This window comes from Micropterus dolomieu, linkage group LG03, assembly GCF_021292245.1.
Source record: "Micropterus dolomieu isolate WLL.071019.BEF.003 ecotype Adirondacks linkage group LG03, ASM2129224v1, whole genome shotgun sequence".
NCBI classification, from domain to species: domain Eukaryota; kingdom Metazoa; phylum Chordata; class Actinopteri; order Centrarchiformes; family Centrarchidae; genus Micropterus; species Micropterus dolomieu.
This window is the reverse complement of record NC_060152.1, coordinates 22963872-22981406: the sequence shown is the minus strand read 5'-3', so window position 1 is coordinate 22981406 and position 17535 is coordinate 22963872. Positions and strand designations below refer to the sequence as shown.

Below are 17535 nucleotides of genomic sequence, written 5' to 3'. Positions count from 1 at the left end.
TGTGCAATCCCATGTTGAACCGCTTCTTGTGAAGTCGGGCATTACATCAAACTCAATCGTGTTGAGACTGTTAAGGGTCTAAGCGGAATGCCTCACCAGGAGGAATGTGAGAGGTATGTAGATGATGCAGCATGAGCTTAGCAGCGACAAAGACCATTGTACATGGGAAAAATAGCCACTCCACATTGAGAGAAAACAAGAACAAATAAACAACTTCAACACGGTGGGGAAAAAAAAACAAGAGTGCAATGGTAATGTTGATGTAAGAGCAAAGCTGCGGAGGGGAGAGTGTGCACAAGGCAGACAATAACGTCAGTCAAACCATTACAGTGTGGACTTACCTGTCTGGCAAGCACAAGCAGAGTGATGAAGAAGATAAAGAGGGAGATAGAGCCCATAGTCTTCAGGTCTTTGAGGACGCCAGGCCTTGAATGACAGAGAAAAAAGGAAGAATGTGTTTGTGTGTGAAGAAAGAGAGAGAAGACAAAAAAAAGATAGTGATAAAGAGTGAAATGTACCCCGCCCCCCCCCCCAAAAAAGATAAAAGCCAAGAAGGGGATGCGAGTAAGAACATTTAATTAAAAATTCAGATTGCAATCAGCAGCCTGTGACATGTCACACGAGTGGTTAGCAGACCATTTTATTCCCAGCTGTCACTCGGTTAAGACTGTCACTTCTGCTTTTGCTGTGACAAGAGCTTGTTTACTATTTGCATTCCGGTGGCTGAGCTTCCCTGCCGGGGTGCGTTCACAAGAAACATTTTCCAAGATGCAACAAACACTTAGACAGTGTTCACGATCTGCAAAGATTAAGCACTATAAATACACGGCAAGCTCTTGTGTTTCCACCATCATAACCCAAAAATTAGGACACCTGTCCAGGGCAGGATTAGGAACCCACCAAGCTACAGCTATTGTTTATTTATGTATTGTACTGTGCATGCATACATACAAATCTTGCTGCTGTACATGTTCATACACCTTAAAAGTACCAAAACATACTGTCTAAGCAATGTTAAAAATAGATTAAAAATGCACCTATAAGATAATTTAAAACTGCATGGAAACTGATTTTTCTTCATAGCACTCTGAATGTGAAAAGATTCAAACAGGACTGTTGCATCCTAATTTCTGCAAGCACATTTAGCATATTAATGGATATTTACTCTTATCTAGGGCAAAGCTCAGCAGACAACAGAGCAAACAGCCTGTGAGTTCTGCACTCGCCTGGTTCATTATCGAATCAATTTTCTATACACAATCAATGGCAATGACTGAGGACAGACTGTTTCACATGAAGACAAATCGGAGATGGAACACACACAAACGGGAAGCACGATTTCATTTGTTTCTGATGAAAACTAGTAATAGTTAATAGACCCTGTGGGTCGCTGTGGGTTCCAAAAAGTTTTGTTCTGAATATTACATCCAAAAGACTTGTATTTGCAAGTAGGGCTTCCAGCAATGAATCAGAAAATGTAATTTTCGAGGTAAAACCACAATGGGTTCTGTCATAATGTACAAAGACTTATTACATTATTGGCTGTCTATGTAGCTCCAGGATTTGTCTGTACATATTGTCATCACTACAGTCTCTCTCGGATGCTCTGTTTAGGGAGACTTAATATTTTTTAGACTAGAATGTTCCCTGTTTAACCAATGTCAGAGGAGAATTATTAAAATGCTGTTTCTGTCTATCCAGTACAGAGACAAGTTAGGCTAGAGTTGTTAAAAAACGACAGCAGCCTCATTCTGTGAAAAGTGAAAATATGTGTATTCCAAAAAACTATAAATCTATCTCACATACAATGATGTACGTGTTATCTATTTTTCACATGTGTAGAAACAGAAACCAGATATTGTAGCTTTAAGAGCTGTGGGGTTGTTAATTGAACTCTGGGCACAGTAACAGCGTGCAGCATCTTTGTAATTCACATCCTGACAGCAAGGACGTCAGGAAAACCATTTGATTCATTTACTGTATAAAACAGTGAAATTTCTTTCCACTAAATGCCTTCTAAAAAGGCATGGACTTCAGGTGTGGACACATGACTGAAAACAGCTAATACTTGTAGCATGTTGTACTATTCCTAGATATCTGAGAGTTCAGATATATAATAAATATCTGTCTTTTGGTTTCTGATTTTTTTTTTCTCAAAGGAGAATACAGGATTGTGATTTACAGAGCACATTTGCAGTTGCAGAAAGAAATGTAATTAAATTTCAGATGGACTGTCAATTTAAAATAATAGATAGTATATTTCAAATAAAATCCTCTATAACCTCAATAATTACTAAAGATATAATAAAGCTTATTTCAGTTACACAAACCTGATCATCATTCAGTACAGGCTGTGACATGCCACTGACATTTCATTGACCTTATAGAAAATAAGTGCCCTCTCTTTACACTAAAGCTGTAGGGAAAACACTGACTCGATGCAACATGACTGAGAGAGTGCATTTATGCGATTATGAAAGGTTTGGTTTTTGGTTTAATCGGTCTAATCAGTTGTTAATACACATTGTCACGATTTGCTTCTATTGCAAGCAACACCTTTAAATGACCTCCCTATATGTAAAGGTAGAAGTGAGGGGTCTGGAAAATTATGCCATGAGGAAACCTGTTAAGAGGACCAGACAAGGTCAATTGATTTCTGTGTACCAAAAATCACCCGAACCAATAGTTTCTAGAAAATCATTTAATGGTTTACATTTAGTGTATATTCATCTTTATTTATCTATTTAATAGTAACTTTAAACTAGTCTGATCTTTGCTGTCATCAGGTGGTTAAATAGAGAGGATAAAGGCTTTCTTTTATTAGCTGGCATGATTTCCTTAAATATTCATTTAATATGTATCTGACACATTAAAATATAACCGCTGTAGACAAATACATTTAGCACGTCTTTTTTTCATGAGCTACGTGATCCAAATACTGGAGTTCCTGGTTCAAAACTATTAAATGGATAAGCTGTATTTGCTGTAACTAAACTATATACTCAGTCCGGTGAAATTAATTGATGCTGGGATTGGACACCCAATAACGATCCTTAGGATCAGCTCGGAACATTCCTAGCTGTATTTGTAAATCAGGACTGTAGAAGTTATCAGCTGTTTTTCATTCCTCATCAGGTCTAAGAATGCAAATTCCATTTCAGGCAAAAGTACACTTGCAGCCTGTATTCTTCTCTGCCTCCACAACAACTGCTGCATTCACCTTACAGTCAACTGCACCAAGGTATCAATGGATAGCTGATGTAAACTGCATGTTTTATCTAGTTTCCAACCCCCAGCTGGAGGCACTTTGAATAGAAAGTGGTTTAAAGAAAATTAGGTTGGGGAGAAGATAGACATTGAGGGAAGCCAGTTTAAGTGGTTACGGCACCTGCAAAGGATGCCCCCTGGGTGTGTTCATTTAGAGCTATCCTTGACTCAACTGACTGGAGGAAGACCTTGAGGTAGACCTTCGTTCTCTTCTTTTACCTTCCCGTTTTCTATCCTTTCATATCACTACTTACCTCAGAATCCCACAGGTTTCATATCCGATGTACACTGTCTGACCATAACTTCCTTTTCTCTGCCACCCCGACTCTCTATATTCCTCTTTCACGCTCTCTTGAATAGTATCTGTTGGTCACTGTGCACTTACCTGTCCAGGCTTTCAGTCTTGTACAGAAATCTACTATATTCGTCCAGAAGAGAGGCATGCGTTTGTAGAATAATGATGTTGTAAACCACCACAGCTGTCAACATGATGATCATCTTCAGCTCGTAGTTTATCCTCAGGAATACCGAGCAAGAGATGAGGCCCAGTATGCAACTGTAAATTAAATACTACACAGACAGAAAAAGATGATTCATTTAAAAGTTATCAAAGACAATAATGAATGTATAGAGAATCGTAATAGTGTTCATCTTCACTTACAGGAAGGTAGAAATTGTTTTTGTCTGTGAAGGTGATTAGTTGTCCATTAGGGTAAAACAGTGTTTCGTTGGATGAATTGTAAACAGGAACGGGAGGCAACAAATTGTCTTCCAAAAAGAACTAGAAAAAAAAACAAAAAAAAACACAAAGTCAACAGAAATTAAGGGTTTGTCTCATCTTTGGGCAGTGCCAAAAAAAATCTTTCCACAGAAAACAAACCAGTCAATTCATGTAAATTACATTCACACCTTCCCTGTCTGCTTGCCTTGCACGTCAGCATGTGAAAAGACAAACTAGTCTACATTGTAGTACAATCCTTACTGGAGGAAACCAGAGTCTTGTAAGATAAGAGGCCAATAGTGACAACCATTCAATAATGTCCTTTAAAGTGAAACCTGCAGGATAAGATGAGGCTTGGCTGCCCCACTGAGCAAAGCCAAGTTAATGTGGTTCATCCGCCTAGAGCGACTGACCCACGTCAGGCGCAAAACAAGATTATAATCTCTGGAATCGATTTGTGTGAAGGTCTAAACCAGGGTCCTGACACTGGGCTTTATCACGCAACTTCCCCACAAGCCTTGGGCTACTATTTCACCTTTCACCGAGCACTTTGATTTGACTCACTTTTTCTCTCTACAAAACTAAACAATGCAAATCATTTTTCTGTAGCTGATTGTGTGTGTGTGACAGTTTTTTTGACGCTTAATAAACAACATAAATTAAAAGCATAGAGATAAATTCTTTATTTAAAATGCTCGTGCATCCACCGCCCCTAACCATGATGACTAAGACATATTCACCGCTGTGGCACCTCATCCTTTCTTACTGTTGCAAGAAATAAGATGAAGATTTCAGTTCTTCGTATATTAAGTAAACTCATTAAGACACCGGTATTAATGTATTAAGTGTTTATTTATTTATATGATACAAAATATCTTAACACCCCTGGTTCCAATTCATCACTATTGGCCAATTTATTTAGGTTATTTGTGTGACAGCATGTTGCATTCCATTACCTTCTAATTACAATGCAATTTAAAATAAGGGGAGTGTCATCTGAGAGGGTATTGATACTTGTTGATGCCCCTCCCTCACTGCAGTACCTGCACATAAAAGCTTACCATGTTGAAGACTGCCATTATGAGTATTAGAGCTGTGGTTGTCATGGTGAGAGTGATGCGGGGCCATGGCTTGTTGGCAATAATGACTGATGACCTCAGCAGCCACATCCAAGAAGTGGAGGCACTTTTACTGCAGTGCTGCAGGGACAGGTACACACAACAGCACACAAATACAAGAATGTATGAGTCGAAATAAACAAGAACTTTGGGAGCTGAGATATTAAAGGTCACAGAAACATTTAAACACACATGGAAGAAGCACCGAGGAACAGAAACACATGTGAACCACAGTAATTAAAATAAGTAAATAAAGCACATGCATATGTGAACAGACACATGCACATTAATAAATTAATTTATTTCAAGTTATTGTCCTTACTCAACATAAATAATAAACTATGCATAAAGATTTCACAGCTATTACTGATTAACTCCTAATTGCCTCAGCAGTGCCAATCAAGTACAAGTGGTCCTAACAACTTCAGCTTGCAATATGGTTCAAACTACATGCAATAACAGCACTAGATAAAGATCACTACAAGTGATCCCATCATGTAAAATGATGTAAGCTAATTTATAGCCTCCATTAAACCATTCACACTGCAATGATAATTGTCTAATATTCATTAAAACCAAAGCAAAGAACGGTTGTTAATTAGCTTCCACCTCCTTCTTCACTAATCAAATTACAACTGAGGGCAAAATGTTTAAATTGTTAAGACCAGGGCACACTGTGCAATCATACCCTTCATTTCAACCCAGCAATATCACCTGACACACTATAGCATTATGATTTTAATATATTTATTTACTACATTTTCATCGATACAAAAATATCTTCCCAGGCTTTAGCAAATGCTGCTTGTGCCTGTTACAGTCAATTACGTTTCCTTTTTGCGGTGCTGCCTTCAGCTGAATGTGTTTCATTGACAGTGAAAGTCATTTGCTTGATTATCTCAGAGCAATATCTGAGCATCATTGGCGCTAAGTGGATGTGGTGTTTGAATAGCTCAGGGATGTACATTACAATACAATAAAGTACGGATGGCGGACTGTATTATGCACCAGTGGGATTACCAGAAATGTGGAGCTAGTGGGACAAATTGAAAATGAGGCATTTACATGCATTTTCACCTCTAGACCCTTCGAATAATATTATGTATGGCTTGAATTTAACATGGATATTTAGAGGACAAAGTAAGATCTGCCAGGGTTGATCTAAGTCGAAGATGTCAAGTTACACAGTTATAGAACCATCAGAATATGCAAGTCAGTTCATCAAATAACTATGTTTGACCTTTCTAAGATACCCACCATCATTCCCTCAGAAGCAGTTTCTGCAAGAAATGCTATGTAGGTCAATAACTTATTTTGTGACTGGGAATGGAAAAACTAAGTACATGCACAGTGAAGCACGCTGATGTTGCTTTGCTGCAACAGTGAAAATTCAACAGACTGGCTGGTTGGCCGATTTTCAAATGCTATCCAAAGTTATATTATGGGAGGAAAATATGTATGAATAAATATTTCTTGAATATACAATCTTACCATCTCTAGCCTTCAATGATCAAATCCAACAGGGATCACATGATTGATTTTGAAATTACATAGTCCTTATTTATGATCTTAACGGAAAATTCCATTAAAACATTTTAGTCACACTTTTTCATGGATAGCTAGCTTGGCTTTAAATGTTATATTGGATATTAAGCAATAATTTCATTGTTAATCTCCTCTTGTGACATCAGACTGGGAAGAAAAAACTAGATGTGCTCCTGAAACTGAAAGACACTCTTCTGCAACACTGTTCCAAGTAAAATCTTAAAATCTTAAATCTAAAATCATCTTAATTATGGAGTGTAACGTTCCTATTCACAAAAGGATCCAGGCTGATTCTGAATTATTACACAGCAGCTCTAGAATAAGCTGTGATGGGTGTCTGAAAAAACAAGACAATTACACAAACTGAAGTTAAGACCCAGCAATGCCAGATAAAGTTGACAAAAGGCAACAAGAGGCTTCTTGACTTCAGCTATGGAGTTTTGTGGTCTGCGTTTTTAGCCTTGGGGAACATCAACAGGTAGCACAGTTCAGAGCCAAGCAGGAGATTCTCACCTGCAAAGAACTAAATATCAGACACTGGGTAACGGATAGGCCTGCGGCTTATGGAATACTATAGCACCGTTAATTTTTTAATAGTCATTTCTTTTTTCTTTTTCCCCTCATTCTCTTTCCTTTTTTCTGGCTATTCATTTATTTTTACTAGACAGGGAGTGTCACATAAGAGAGCTAAAGTAGCATTTAAAGTCCTAGACCAGGGATATTCAACTATATTGTTCAGGGGATCACATTTTCAGAAAGCTAGGGCCTGGGGACCGGACATTTCCCTGAGCTATTATTCTCATTATGTAAAGCACAACCACTTTTTCAAACTTTTATTTTGCTACTTTGCAAAAGTAGTGTAATCTTAAACTAAAAAAGAAAATAAACAGGCCTTCTTTAAGTAAATAGGAAAGCGCTTATTTTCAATTTCTTTGCAACACAAGCTGTGATATAGCCCCAAATGCAAACACATCTCTTACCTAGATAGATCACAGTGTTTCCTATAAACATGTATAAACTTCTTTCTTGTTTTCTGTCTACCACTTCCTCTTCAATTGAAGTTAGGGTAGGCAATTTATTTCAGAAGCATTTTGTTTTATTTGTTGGAATTCTCTTTACATCCCAACACCAATCAATAAATCAAATGCTCTGAAACAAAAATGAAACAAATCCCGTATCTGTGGCTGTCGCAGGACTGTAATAAGCTTGGCCAATCATTTAATTCGGTCTGGGGGTTGGGATTTTTTCAGTTGGATACTTTCAAAATCTAGCTGTCTCTTGCTCGTTCACCAACCTTGCCTATCCCAGCTTTAACTATTTAAGTATTTACAATTACTTTAAACTACTATGGTGCTGGTGATGTCCTGCCCACAGTACTAGCTGATGGGTTACAAGTCACGAGAAATAGCCTATCAACAGTGACTATTGTGCGGAAGTAGCCAATAGAACGAGCGAGCCACCATGCTGCAGCTGTCAATCTCACAGTCAAAGCTTCGCAGCGAAACAAGGATCCTGCCATTTTGGCGATATGGGGGTGCTCAACGACTGATTTTACATAGAACTACCAGTTTTCTCACAATAACTTAATATACTGCCTATTACAATATTCATTTCAACATTTAATGCTGTAAATAAACATGTAAAAATAATAATACTTTCGATAAATGTTTTTAAAGTGCGTAAATAAATCCAAAATTGTAACCCTAACTCTGGGTCGTCAGTGCGCATGTGTAGGTATAGCGTGTATGTGTGAAGTGGCAGAAGAGGAACACTTGCTGAAGAGACAGAGCCCCAGCTTCACTGGTGTGGTGGAGCTCGCAAAGCCGACTAGCCGCCCGCTCACAGAGCCCTCTGGTCCCACAGTCACACAGACTGCAGCAACAACGGCAGAGGAAAACACAGCTGTAAGGTTTTCATACCGCTTATCTGTCTTCACATTCTGAGGAATGTTCAAACGTTTTAACTTAAATCAAGAGACAGCTGTGTGTGGGTTGCTGGTGTGTGTGTCGCATTGAACATTACGTCGTTGCTATGATGACCAGCTACATTGAGGGGTACTATCTCTGGGTACTATCTGCAATGGGAAACGGAGGCCGGCCAAACTGAGTTGAGTCGACTTGAGTCTAGGCGAGGCGAGTTAAGCTGGTACAGGTAATGGAAAAATGGCATAAAAGTTTTCCTGAATTTTATTTAATTGTAAATAGAACTGATCTGCGGGCTGGTCTGACTTGATTGGCGGGTTTGCCAGCTGAATAGGCCTGCCCAAGACTATCTTCCAGTGGCTAGATATAACTATCACTATATCTACAGTCATACCTGCCCACTCTTTCAAAAGGGCATGCCAGGGCATTGTTAGCAATTACATTGCAAGACCCATTAAATGTATTATTGACCGTCTAAAAATGAACTCTAAATGATTTATAATGCAAACATAGTGTAGGGTATGCTGTAAACCTCAGAGTTACGAGATCCAGTACAGACTGCAGCACAGCACAGTGTGTTTGCTATGTGGGGAAACAAATGTCTCCATGACAAAGATGAAGATAAATATATGTATTCAGTATCGTATTGATCGGATGTATGTTGACCAGAAATGAAAGGACCAGAAATGAAAGGATAATTGTCTCCTGAAGCATGTACCAAAGCAGTGGTGGGCACAGGCTCCCTAAGGGGCAAGGGGAAAATGAAGAATGAGCACCTGTTTCATGCACAGGATTCATTTTTGCCCTAAGGTTACACCAGAGTGGCACTTGTATTAACCTGAGGGGCACTTAGGGTAACAACAAGGCACTTAAGCCATTAAGCTGATCAGAGGGGCCACTCATGTGCTTTGGTTAGACAAACATTAAGCACACAAATGGACCATTAGAGAGTGGTCATCCACCGATTAAATACAAGGTTTAATATAAAAATTAAAATAATAATAAAAATTTGTAGTAAATGTATTTACTCACCAGAAAGTGTCCGATGAAACATATGAAGAGGATCAAGGAAAGGATAAGAAAAGCCATTCCAAAGGATATTCCCAGGACAGTTGTCCTAAAAAATGGAATATGTCATCAAGTTCACCAAGTTTAGCTCATTCAAAGATTGTCATTGTGCAAAAAGCAACAGTTGGCTTAGTAATGTATATTGCATAAGAATAAATACACATGCTTTTTTTTTTTTTTTACCAACATAGTATTAAACACTGTGTTAACAGTGATGTTACTCCTGTAATAGTTTGAGAATAATCACACTTACTTTGGAAGGACGAGAATCTGCACGATAAAAATGCAGAAAAAGATCAAACAGGCGCAGGTGACATAGTATTTGAAGGCCGGCAAGGTTGTTGCTCTGTACTAAAAGAATAAAAAAGAACAAGGTCAGGTTTCAAAAAAAGGCTTCTATTATATTGAAGCTACTTCAAAGGCTCCACAACTGTGCATTCAGATCCCGCATGTCTGTAAGATTTCAGGGTAAGCCACTTGTAAGCAAAGTAAAATTATGACAAAATGTGTTCTGTAATTAGGGCCCAAACAGCGAACGCTGTGATTGTAATTGTTTGAAATATTCTTATTCTTCTTCCCCATTGGACGCATTTTTGGGGCGCTTAACAGGCATGAAAAGTTGTAGAATTTTGCACACTCGTCCGAACTGGTGAAAATAGCGATCTGATATGGGTCCGGTGCATGGTCGCACAAAAATGGCTCCATAGCACCCCCTAACAATTTTCAAAACCAAAGCCTCCTCCTTTCTCTTTGGCCTACATTCACCAAACTTGGTAGGTATATGTATCGTGTCCAGACTTAAAAATAAGCCTCTTGGACGCTTACCTTAAACCCAACAGGAAATCAGCCTCATTGGATTGAATGTGCAAGGATTTTCCATTTACACCCTCCATATTTTAATGAACTCCTCCTAGAGATATGATCAGATCGACTTCAAATGCGGGCTGTGCCATCCCAACACCCTTGTGATGTTAAAGACGAAAAAGCTTTTTTTGATTGATCAAACGGCGTGTCAATAGCATGGCGTGGCGTTCAATTTTGATGATTCGCCATGAAAAAGGAAAAACTGTGTAAATGGGCAGAACATGCTCAGATCTGCCCCAAACTTCACACGTTTGGTAAAAGTCCCGCCCTGAAGACATCTACATGCCAATATCCAGAGGTAGTGATAGCGCCACCTACTGGCAACAGGAAGTGACATTTTTTATTTGTTGCGGTACTCCTAGCAGGATAATCCAATTTGGCTCAAAACTGTCTCAAAAAAGCCTTAAGACCTAGATGATGTAAAGCTTGTGACTTGTTAAACGGCTTTGCCATGGCAACTCATTATTCGCCATGAAACAGAATGCTGTATTTTGAGTGGCTTAGGATGCTTGAAATCTCACAAAACTTTGCAGAGACATCAGAATGGGTTTGTTCTGTTGTCTGATACTGTTCAAGGGTATGTGATTGGACGGCTCTATAGCGCCCACTACAAGATTTCAAATGAGCAGCCCCAGCTGTGTGTTACACCTATAGCTACCAAATTTTGTAGGTACGTGTAGAATGCCCGGACTTAAAGAAAAGTCTCTTGGAGCCATATGCTTGATCAAACGGTGTGTCCATGGCGTGGCGTTCAATTTTGATGATTCGCCATGAAAAGGAAGTAGCATGTAAATGGACTAGACATGGTCAGATCTGTTCCAAATTTCCCAAGTCAACGCCTTAGAGTCTCACATGTCAATATCCAGTCATAGTGACAGCGCCACCTACTGGCATCAGGATGTTTCAAACTTTACCCCTAATGCCTCATTTTACATTTTACACTAGGCACCTTAGGGACAAAAATGTCCCTATTGAGGAATACAATCATTCATGTTTTTACCACACAAGGCCCCTTAGGGATAAAAATGTCCACAGAGAGGAAAATTCTTCACATAGGAAGGTGCCACATCCATCTCAAAGTTCTGCAGGAAAGCCATAAAGCTTTAATGATGTTACATTGTGAAACTTTCAAGTTCTTTTTAAATACTGTAGACTTGGCGAGTAATTACTCGCCATGAAAGAGGAGGCGGTTTTTTAAGAGCTGTACCTTTAAATCCACTGAGAATCAGCCACTTTGAATTGAAGTAGTAACTGATCAACGACACATTGTCAGATATTTTCCACACATCACCTGTGTGATATGTGCAGTGTTAACTTCAAGGTCCTGCCCTGTAGACATGTAATGCCAGCTTCTATTACAATGCAACACCACCTACTATTCAATGTCTGTGCTTAACTCCCTTGCGGAAATGACAGAACGCACACAACGGATACACAGATGCAGCACACCTCGACTTGAAGGAAGTCGTACCATGCAACAATTACGTGGGTGCGGCACACACCGACAAGCGGGAGGTGTTCGGGCCCGCTGCTTGCAGCTTTAATTCTCTTTGAAACTGCTCCTCCAATATCTCCACTGAGGGGTGAATGATGCCAATTTACTTGTACTGCCTCTTACCTCCTTCTCCAAGGATTTGTTGTGGAAGAATAACGATATTCTTTGGATGTCCTCGGACTTGAGCCACTGTCTGGAAGCATAAAGTTGTAGTTATAGACCAGATAAAAAGGAGAATACAGGCAATGTTCAATGTAAATTAGATGTGTTCATACAAAAAATTGAAGATTTAAGTTTATGTATTTGTTCAGTAAGGTTATGAAGAGGCAGGCATTGAGTACAATTTCCAATACATTAAGCAGACATGCCATAATTTGCTTTAATGTTGCCATGTTTCATCAGTTGCAGCTTTAGAAGACAGTACATCTTATCAATACTATGACAATTTCCAAAACATTCTGCGTATACTTTACTTTTCGCCTTACTTTTGTGAATTTATCCCATCAAAGGTCCTGATCATCCTCTCGGTAAGTTCCTCCTCAAAACGTTTCTTCTGAGACTTTGTCCTTTAATGGGTAACAAGAAGAGAAAAAAGAGAAAATATTTTAAGTTCACATAATATTTAGTCAAACACATCAAAGCCTCGAGTAAAAGTCTAGTCCTATTAACCATCTTGTTGTCTGTCTTTGTACTGTAATTCTGCCAAAGAAAACTGTGGTGGAGCTGTAAAATGAGCAGCTTGCCTTTCTGATCTCCTCTGGAAGTGATACTGCCCCATAGGCACATCCTAGACACAGAGCAAAAAGAGACAGATGGGTTACAAGCTACAGCTGATCTTCCCTATCACCTAAATCCTAACATATGTGAAGTAAAAATTTACACACAGCAGTGTTGATCTTCCCATTCTCATTAGTCATGCTGTCTCTGTGGTGCAGGTTGGCAAAGGGCTTGGCTGCTCCCCAGGACTCCAGGTAGCGGGTCATTCTGACTGAGGCTCTCATTTTTGCTCCGTCCATAGTGTGTCTGGAACGGTAATGATGCTGTGGGCTCCGACGCTCCACCTGGACAAAGATGGAAATAATTTTACTTTATTGCATTTAATTCAATGTCCAATATTAATTTTACTGTTTGTGACATGTGTTCTACAGTACCTTTGGGTTGATGACCAGATAAGTGATGACTCCATGTTCCTTAAGGTAGGGATCCCTTTCTTGTCCATCCCCATCTTCCACCTTATAAGAACCATTTAGGTGCTCCAGTGTCACTGAGGTGATGTGGACTCGCCTGGCAATGAACCAACCAGACACAACAGATGCAGAAAGGTATCACAAAGAAATTGCACCACAATATAATGCAGTGTTACCTTATGCAAATGGAAAACATGTGCTTCTGTTTTACCTCCTGTTCACTCACCCTGGTACACCTCCTGCCTCCATATGATTGGCCAGCGTGACATCGTGTGACCAAACATCATACTGCCATTTCTGGAGTCCAATCACACCACACAGGACATTTCCAGAATGCACGCCAACACGCATGTTGATGTCAACCCCTGTGGCATCTCGCACTTTCCTGTCATCCACCAAAAACAAGTCTTGCTAATGTGGGGTAACAGAAATGTGTCACCCATGCCCAATATCTTGTTAGAAAAGAGAGTTAACTGCCTCACTCTGGGACCTTTATGGTACATGAAGAGAGTTGAAATGATAAAAAGAGAGATGGAAACCTACCACAGTCATTTTCATGTTTTCAGTGTAAACCACCTAGAGGTGAGACTGGGATCCTCACACTTACGTCTGATGCAGCTAAATTGGCAATCAAGAAAAAGTCTCAACATGTGAGCTAATGGTTGGCAAGTACAGTACTTCTCATCATTGTGGGTGCTTTAATACATGTAGCTCAAAAAGCACTGTGTTAAAGGGCATATCAAACAATCTTTGAAATGCAGGTAGTCAAAAGTAGTACCTAAAATATGCAGAAGTGTAATGACACTCTTAAGAGTCTTCAGGGCATAGCTGAGTTAACACACATAAGAATCAGCATGAAGCAAATCTTTTGTACTGCATGAGGCATTTCATTTGTGCATTTCGTTTTCATGTGGTTGTAGTGTGATGACTGAGCCACTGCTGTGCATGTTTCTTCATCATTTGTTTACATCTATTTAATTTCATGTCACCTATTTTAAGATTTGTTTTTGACATCGCCGATGTCCAAGGTCTACCCAACATTAATACAGCAGAGTAAGAAATATTGTACAGTAACAGAGCAGCAAACGTTTCATAAAAAGGGGTTGTTCTTTAGCAGCGAGGTTATGTAACTGGCACTTACTTGATGGCCTCACACATGTCCAGACCCATTTTCACACAGTTCTTAGCATGGTTCGACAGAGACTCCGGCAGACCAGACACACAGTAGTAACAGTCCCCGAGGATTTTGATCCGCATACATTCATTTTCCTGTATATAAAAAAAGGTGGATCACAGGCTCAGACACACGGGAAAAAAGTCCAGTTGACAGTACAGGCAGCTTTTTATTTTAATCATATATTAACCTTTTCAGAGAAAACCCACCCTCAGATTATGCCATGCTTTATAGCTACATTGTGTTATGCTCTATTAATGTTAGTGGAAATATGTAAGTCTATATTTTCTTGCTATCACTTTCTTTAAGATTGCTCGGGAAAAAATAAGTTAGTACATATTGCATTGTATCTGCACTGGAAATATCTAAGTGTGAAGTCTAATCATCTATGTTTGACCAGGTATTTGCAGGAATAAGTCAAATTCATCATAAAGCAATAAAAAGTGACACCAAAAGCATTTAGTGACAACTCACTGTCAAGATGTGACAGTGAGTAAGATGTACTGTATAGGACATGAGTTTTATGGCTTAGCCTCCTATGAAGAAGCAAAATGTGCACTTTGTGGATGTGTTACTTGAAATGTTTACCTTCGCAATTTGATCAAATTTGCCAAACAGCTCATTCAGCATGTGCACCAGCTCTCCAGGTGAGCAGTCACTGGCCAGCCGTGTGAATCCCACTATATCAGCATACAGTATACTACATATAGGGTGGGTGGAAGAAACATTATACTGTTATAAAATAATTTTATAGGTTTTTCAGGAAAAGCCATGAATATACTTTTGGGCTGCTCTATATGTAAATCTGCACTCTAAGACACGCATACAGTATGCGTCACATATATGCCATACAAGTACAGTACTATTTGGTCATATAAGTCGTAAATATAAATAATACATGCCTGACATTAGTGTGTCTCTGGACATAGAGATTGTGAAAATTGTTTGTGTTCTCCATCTGGCCAAAGTTTGGGCCCTTCAGTCTCTGTATGATCTCAGCTTTCATCACCCGGGCAATGTGAGCTGGCAGCAGAGACAACAGGAGACGCTCCTGATGGCATTAGCACAAGGATGGTCAGGAGAATCAAGTGGAAATTACAGAAATAAGCAGATTACTACATTTAAAAAATAATCAACACCTATAAATGAAAAAAAAATCTAATGCTGCAAAAAGACCCAACAGTTAGTTCATTTGTTTTTGCATCAGAGTATTTTCTCTCAAGGATGCATTGCTTCATCGCCCCAGATAATCCCTCTGTCTGTCAGTGGCATGACCCAAAATTAGCGTGATTAGAAGTAATTCAAAACAAGAACAAGAACGAAGCTTTGACTTTCATAACAAAACAAGCTTTCAGATTAAAAGTTTGCATATTTATGGAATCAGCTTATAATATCCAGGGACCTTGACAAAGTTTTACATTTTCAGCAAATTGATATTAAATTGAATTTAGTCCTAATTTAATTTCTGAAGCATTAACATTTGATGACAGGAGGGCACACAGAGCTGCCATTATGAAAGTGGTGAAAGTGATAAGTGAAGGTTAATTGGGCATGACATTCTGTAAGTAATAATGAATGTAAAGATATTGGTTTACAGTGCTCATTATTTAACTGCCAGCCACCAGAAAACAGACTCAACCATTATTCACCTCACAACTTTTCTTTCATTTAGTGGTAGCTTAACCCTCTCTGTTTTTCTCTGAGGCTACTGTAGGTATTGCACTAAGTCCTCCTGCCCAATAATTAGCAAATAAAACCCTTCTTAAGGTGAGGAGACTTTCAAAATTGGAGAAAACACTTAATTAAGCCAATGTCACCTCCAACTTGACAAGTTTTCTGCACCATTGATCCTCTCCCTGCGTCACTGCTGAGGCTCAGGGGTTTCTACGTGACGGAGAGGTCTGGTTTCTTTGGTGGCTGCTAACAAACGCTGTCAGGGCTTTGGGTTTATGATGAATTCACATAGCCCCCCTGGACCACTCATGCCAAAAATGTATGCGCTCTCTGTACTGCAGGGCACTTCTGATAAAAGCGTGCAGCAAACAGCATATTTTATGAGTGCCCGATAGAAATATGTCTCTGCACAGTTACTGCCAGCTGTCACAGGCAGCAGTAGCACTCCAGGTCTACTGCGCAACTCTCCACCTAAGGCATTTTCAGTTTCACTCATTGAAGTTGTAACACAAGCTGTATTCACCATAGGGATAACCACCTTCACCCCAAGCCTGGGCTTTGATAACAGCTGGAATCGCCATCATCTGACTGAATATCTACCCAAAAGCTACAACTGCAGCAGTTGTAGTATAAAGCTAGCTATATCCTATGCTTGTACAGCAGTGAAGTTTAATCTATTTCTTGCAAATGTCTGCACCAGATGGACCTGAGCACATCAGATAATCCATAGACTCATTTGCTGCAGGTAAATGTAGTTGCAGATATCCTTATATCTTGTTAATCGACCCAGCTGTCACAGAATGCTAAAGAGCTACACTTTTATTACAGAGAATTTAGCATGTGCATAAGGCTCCAGAGACTCAAAATAATCATCACACTTACAAAGGTCATTAACAATTAGCAAATTCTGTAAAACACAACTCCTGACACAAATCCTCAGTGGACCCTTCTTAAACCACACCAATCAAGTGCTTACAGCTATATGCAGAGCAAGGTGGATACCGAGACACGCAAATTTTAGGTAAAATTCTGCAAGTAAGTAAGGAAATGAAAGGCAAATGACTGCAGAGTGAATGTTTAACACCATTATGGCACAGTGCTGATACATAGATCTACATTAATAAAACAAAACCAAAAACAATCCCCAATCCCACAATCCTCAGTTACAGTTTTACTCAAGTGTAGCATTAACAGGTGGACGAAAAAAGTATTCTACAGAAAACAGGAAAGGGCACTAAAACCCCTTTTAATGATAAACATTGGTTATTTTGCTCCGGGTAAAATATCATCATGGCATAATGTTGTTTTATTTTATTTACTTGCCTCACACAGATATTGCTGTTGTGATCAATTATCATCATTTTAAGTCCCCATCATTTTCATCATTATTGTAATCGCCATCAACACTACTACATTCTGCACTCAGTGAACTACTGTCTGCCTGACTCGCACTGGCTATTAAGACTTATTGACCACTTTACCTGTTGTCTCTTCTCAAAC

At 39.3% G+C, this 17535-nt stretch overlaps 1 protein-coding gene across 8 annotated transcripts in view; it reads right to left on the bottom strand.

Moving 5' to 3' along the window:
- Positions 1-17535, bottom strand: part of adcy2a (adenylate cyclase 2a) — a 72700-nt gene that overhangs the window by 10584 nt on the left and 44581 nt on the right. For all 8 annotated transcript variants that reach the window (XM_046045272.1, XM_046045265.1, XM_046045270.1 and 5 more), the window contains 15 exons: positions 15264-15412; positions 14950-15061; positions 14329-14456; positions 13414-13572; positions 13152-13284; positions 12885-13061; positions 12744-12787; positions 12486-12566; positions 12124-12193; positions 9895-9992; positions 9606-9690; positions 5050-5187; positions 3929-4048; positions 3653-3837; positions 342-426 (listed from right to left, as the gene is read on the bottom strand). In XM_046045272.1, coding sequence (XP_045901228.1) covers positions 342-426; positions 3653-3837; positions 3929-4048; positions 5050-5187; positions 9606-9690; positions 9895-9992; positions 12124-12193; positions 12486-12566; positions 12744-12787; positions 12885-13061; positions 13152-13284; positions 13414-13572; positions 14329-14456; positions 14950-15061; positions 15264-15412 — 1764 coding nt within the window. The remainder of the gene's footprint in view (positions 1-341; positions 427-3652; positions 3838-3928; positions 4049-5049; positions 5188-9605; positions 9691-9894; positions 9993-12123; positions 12194-12485; positions 12567-12743; positions 12788-12884; positions 13062-13151; positions 13285-13413; positions 13573-14328; positions 14457-14949; positions 15062-15263; positions 15413-17535) is intronic.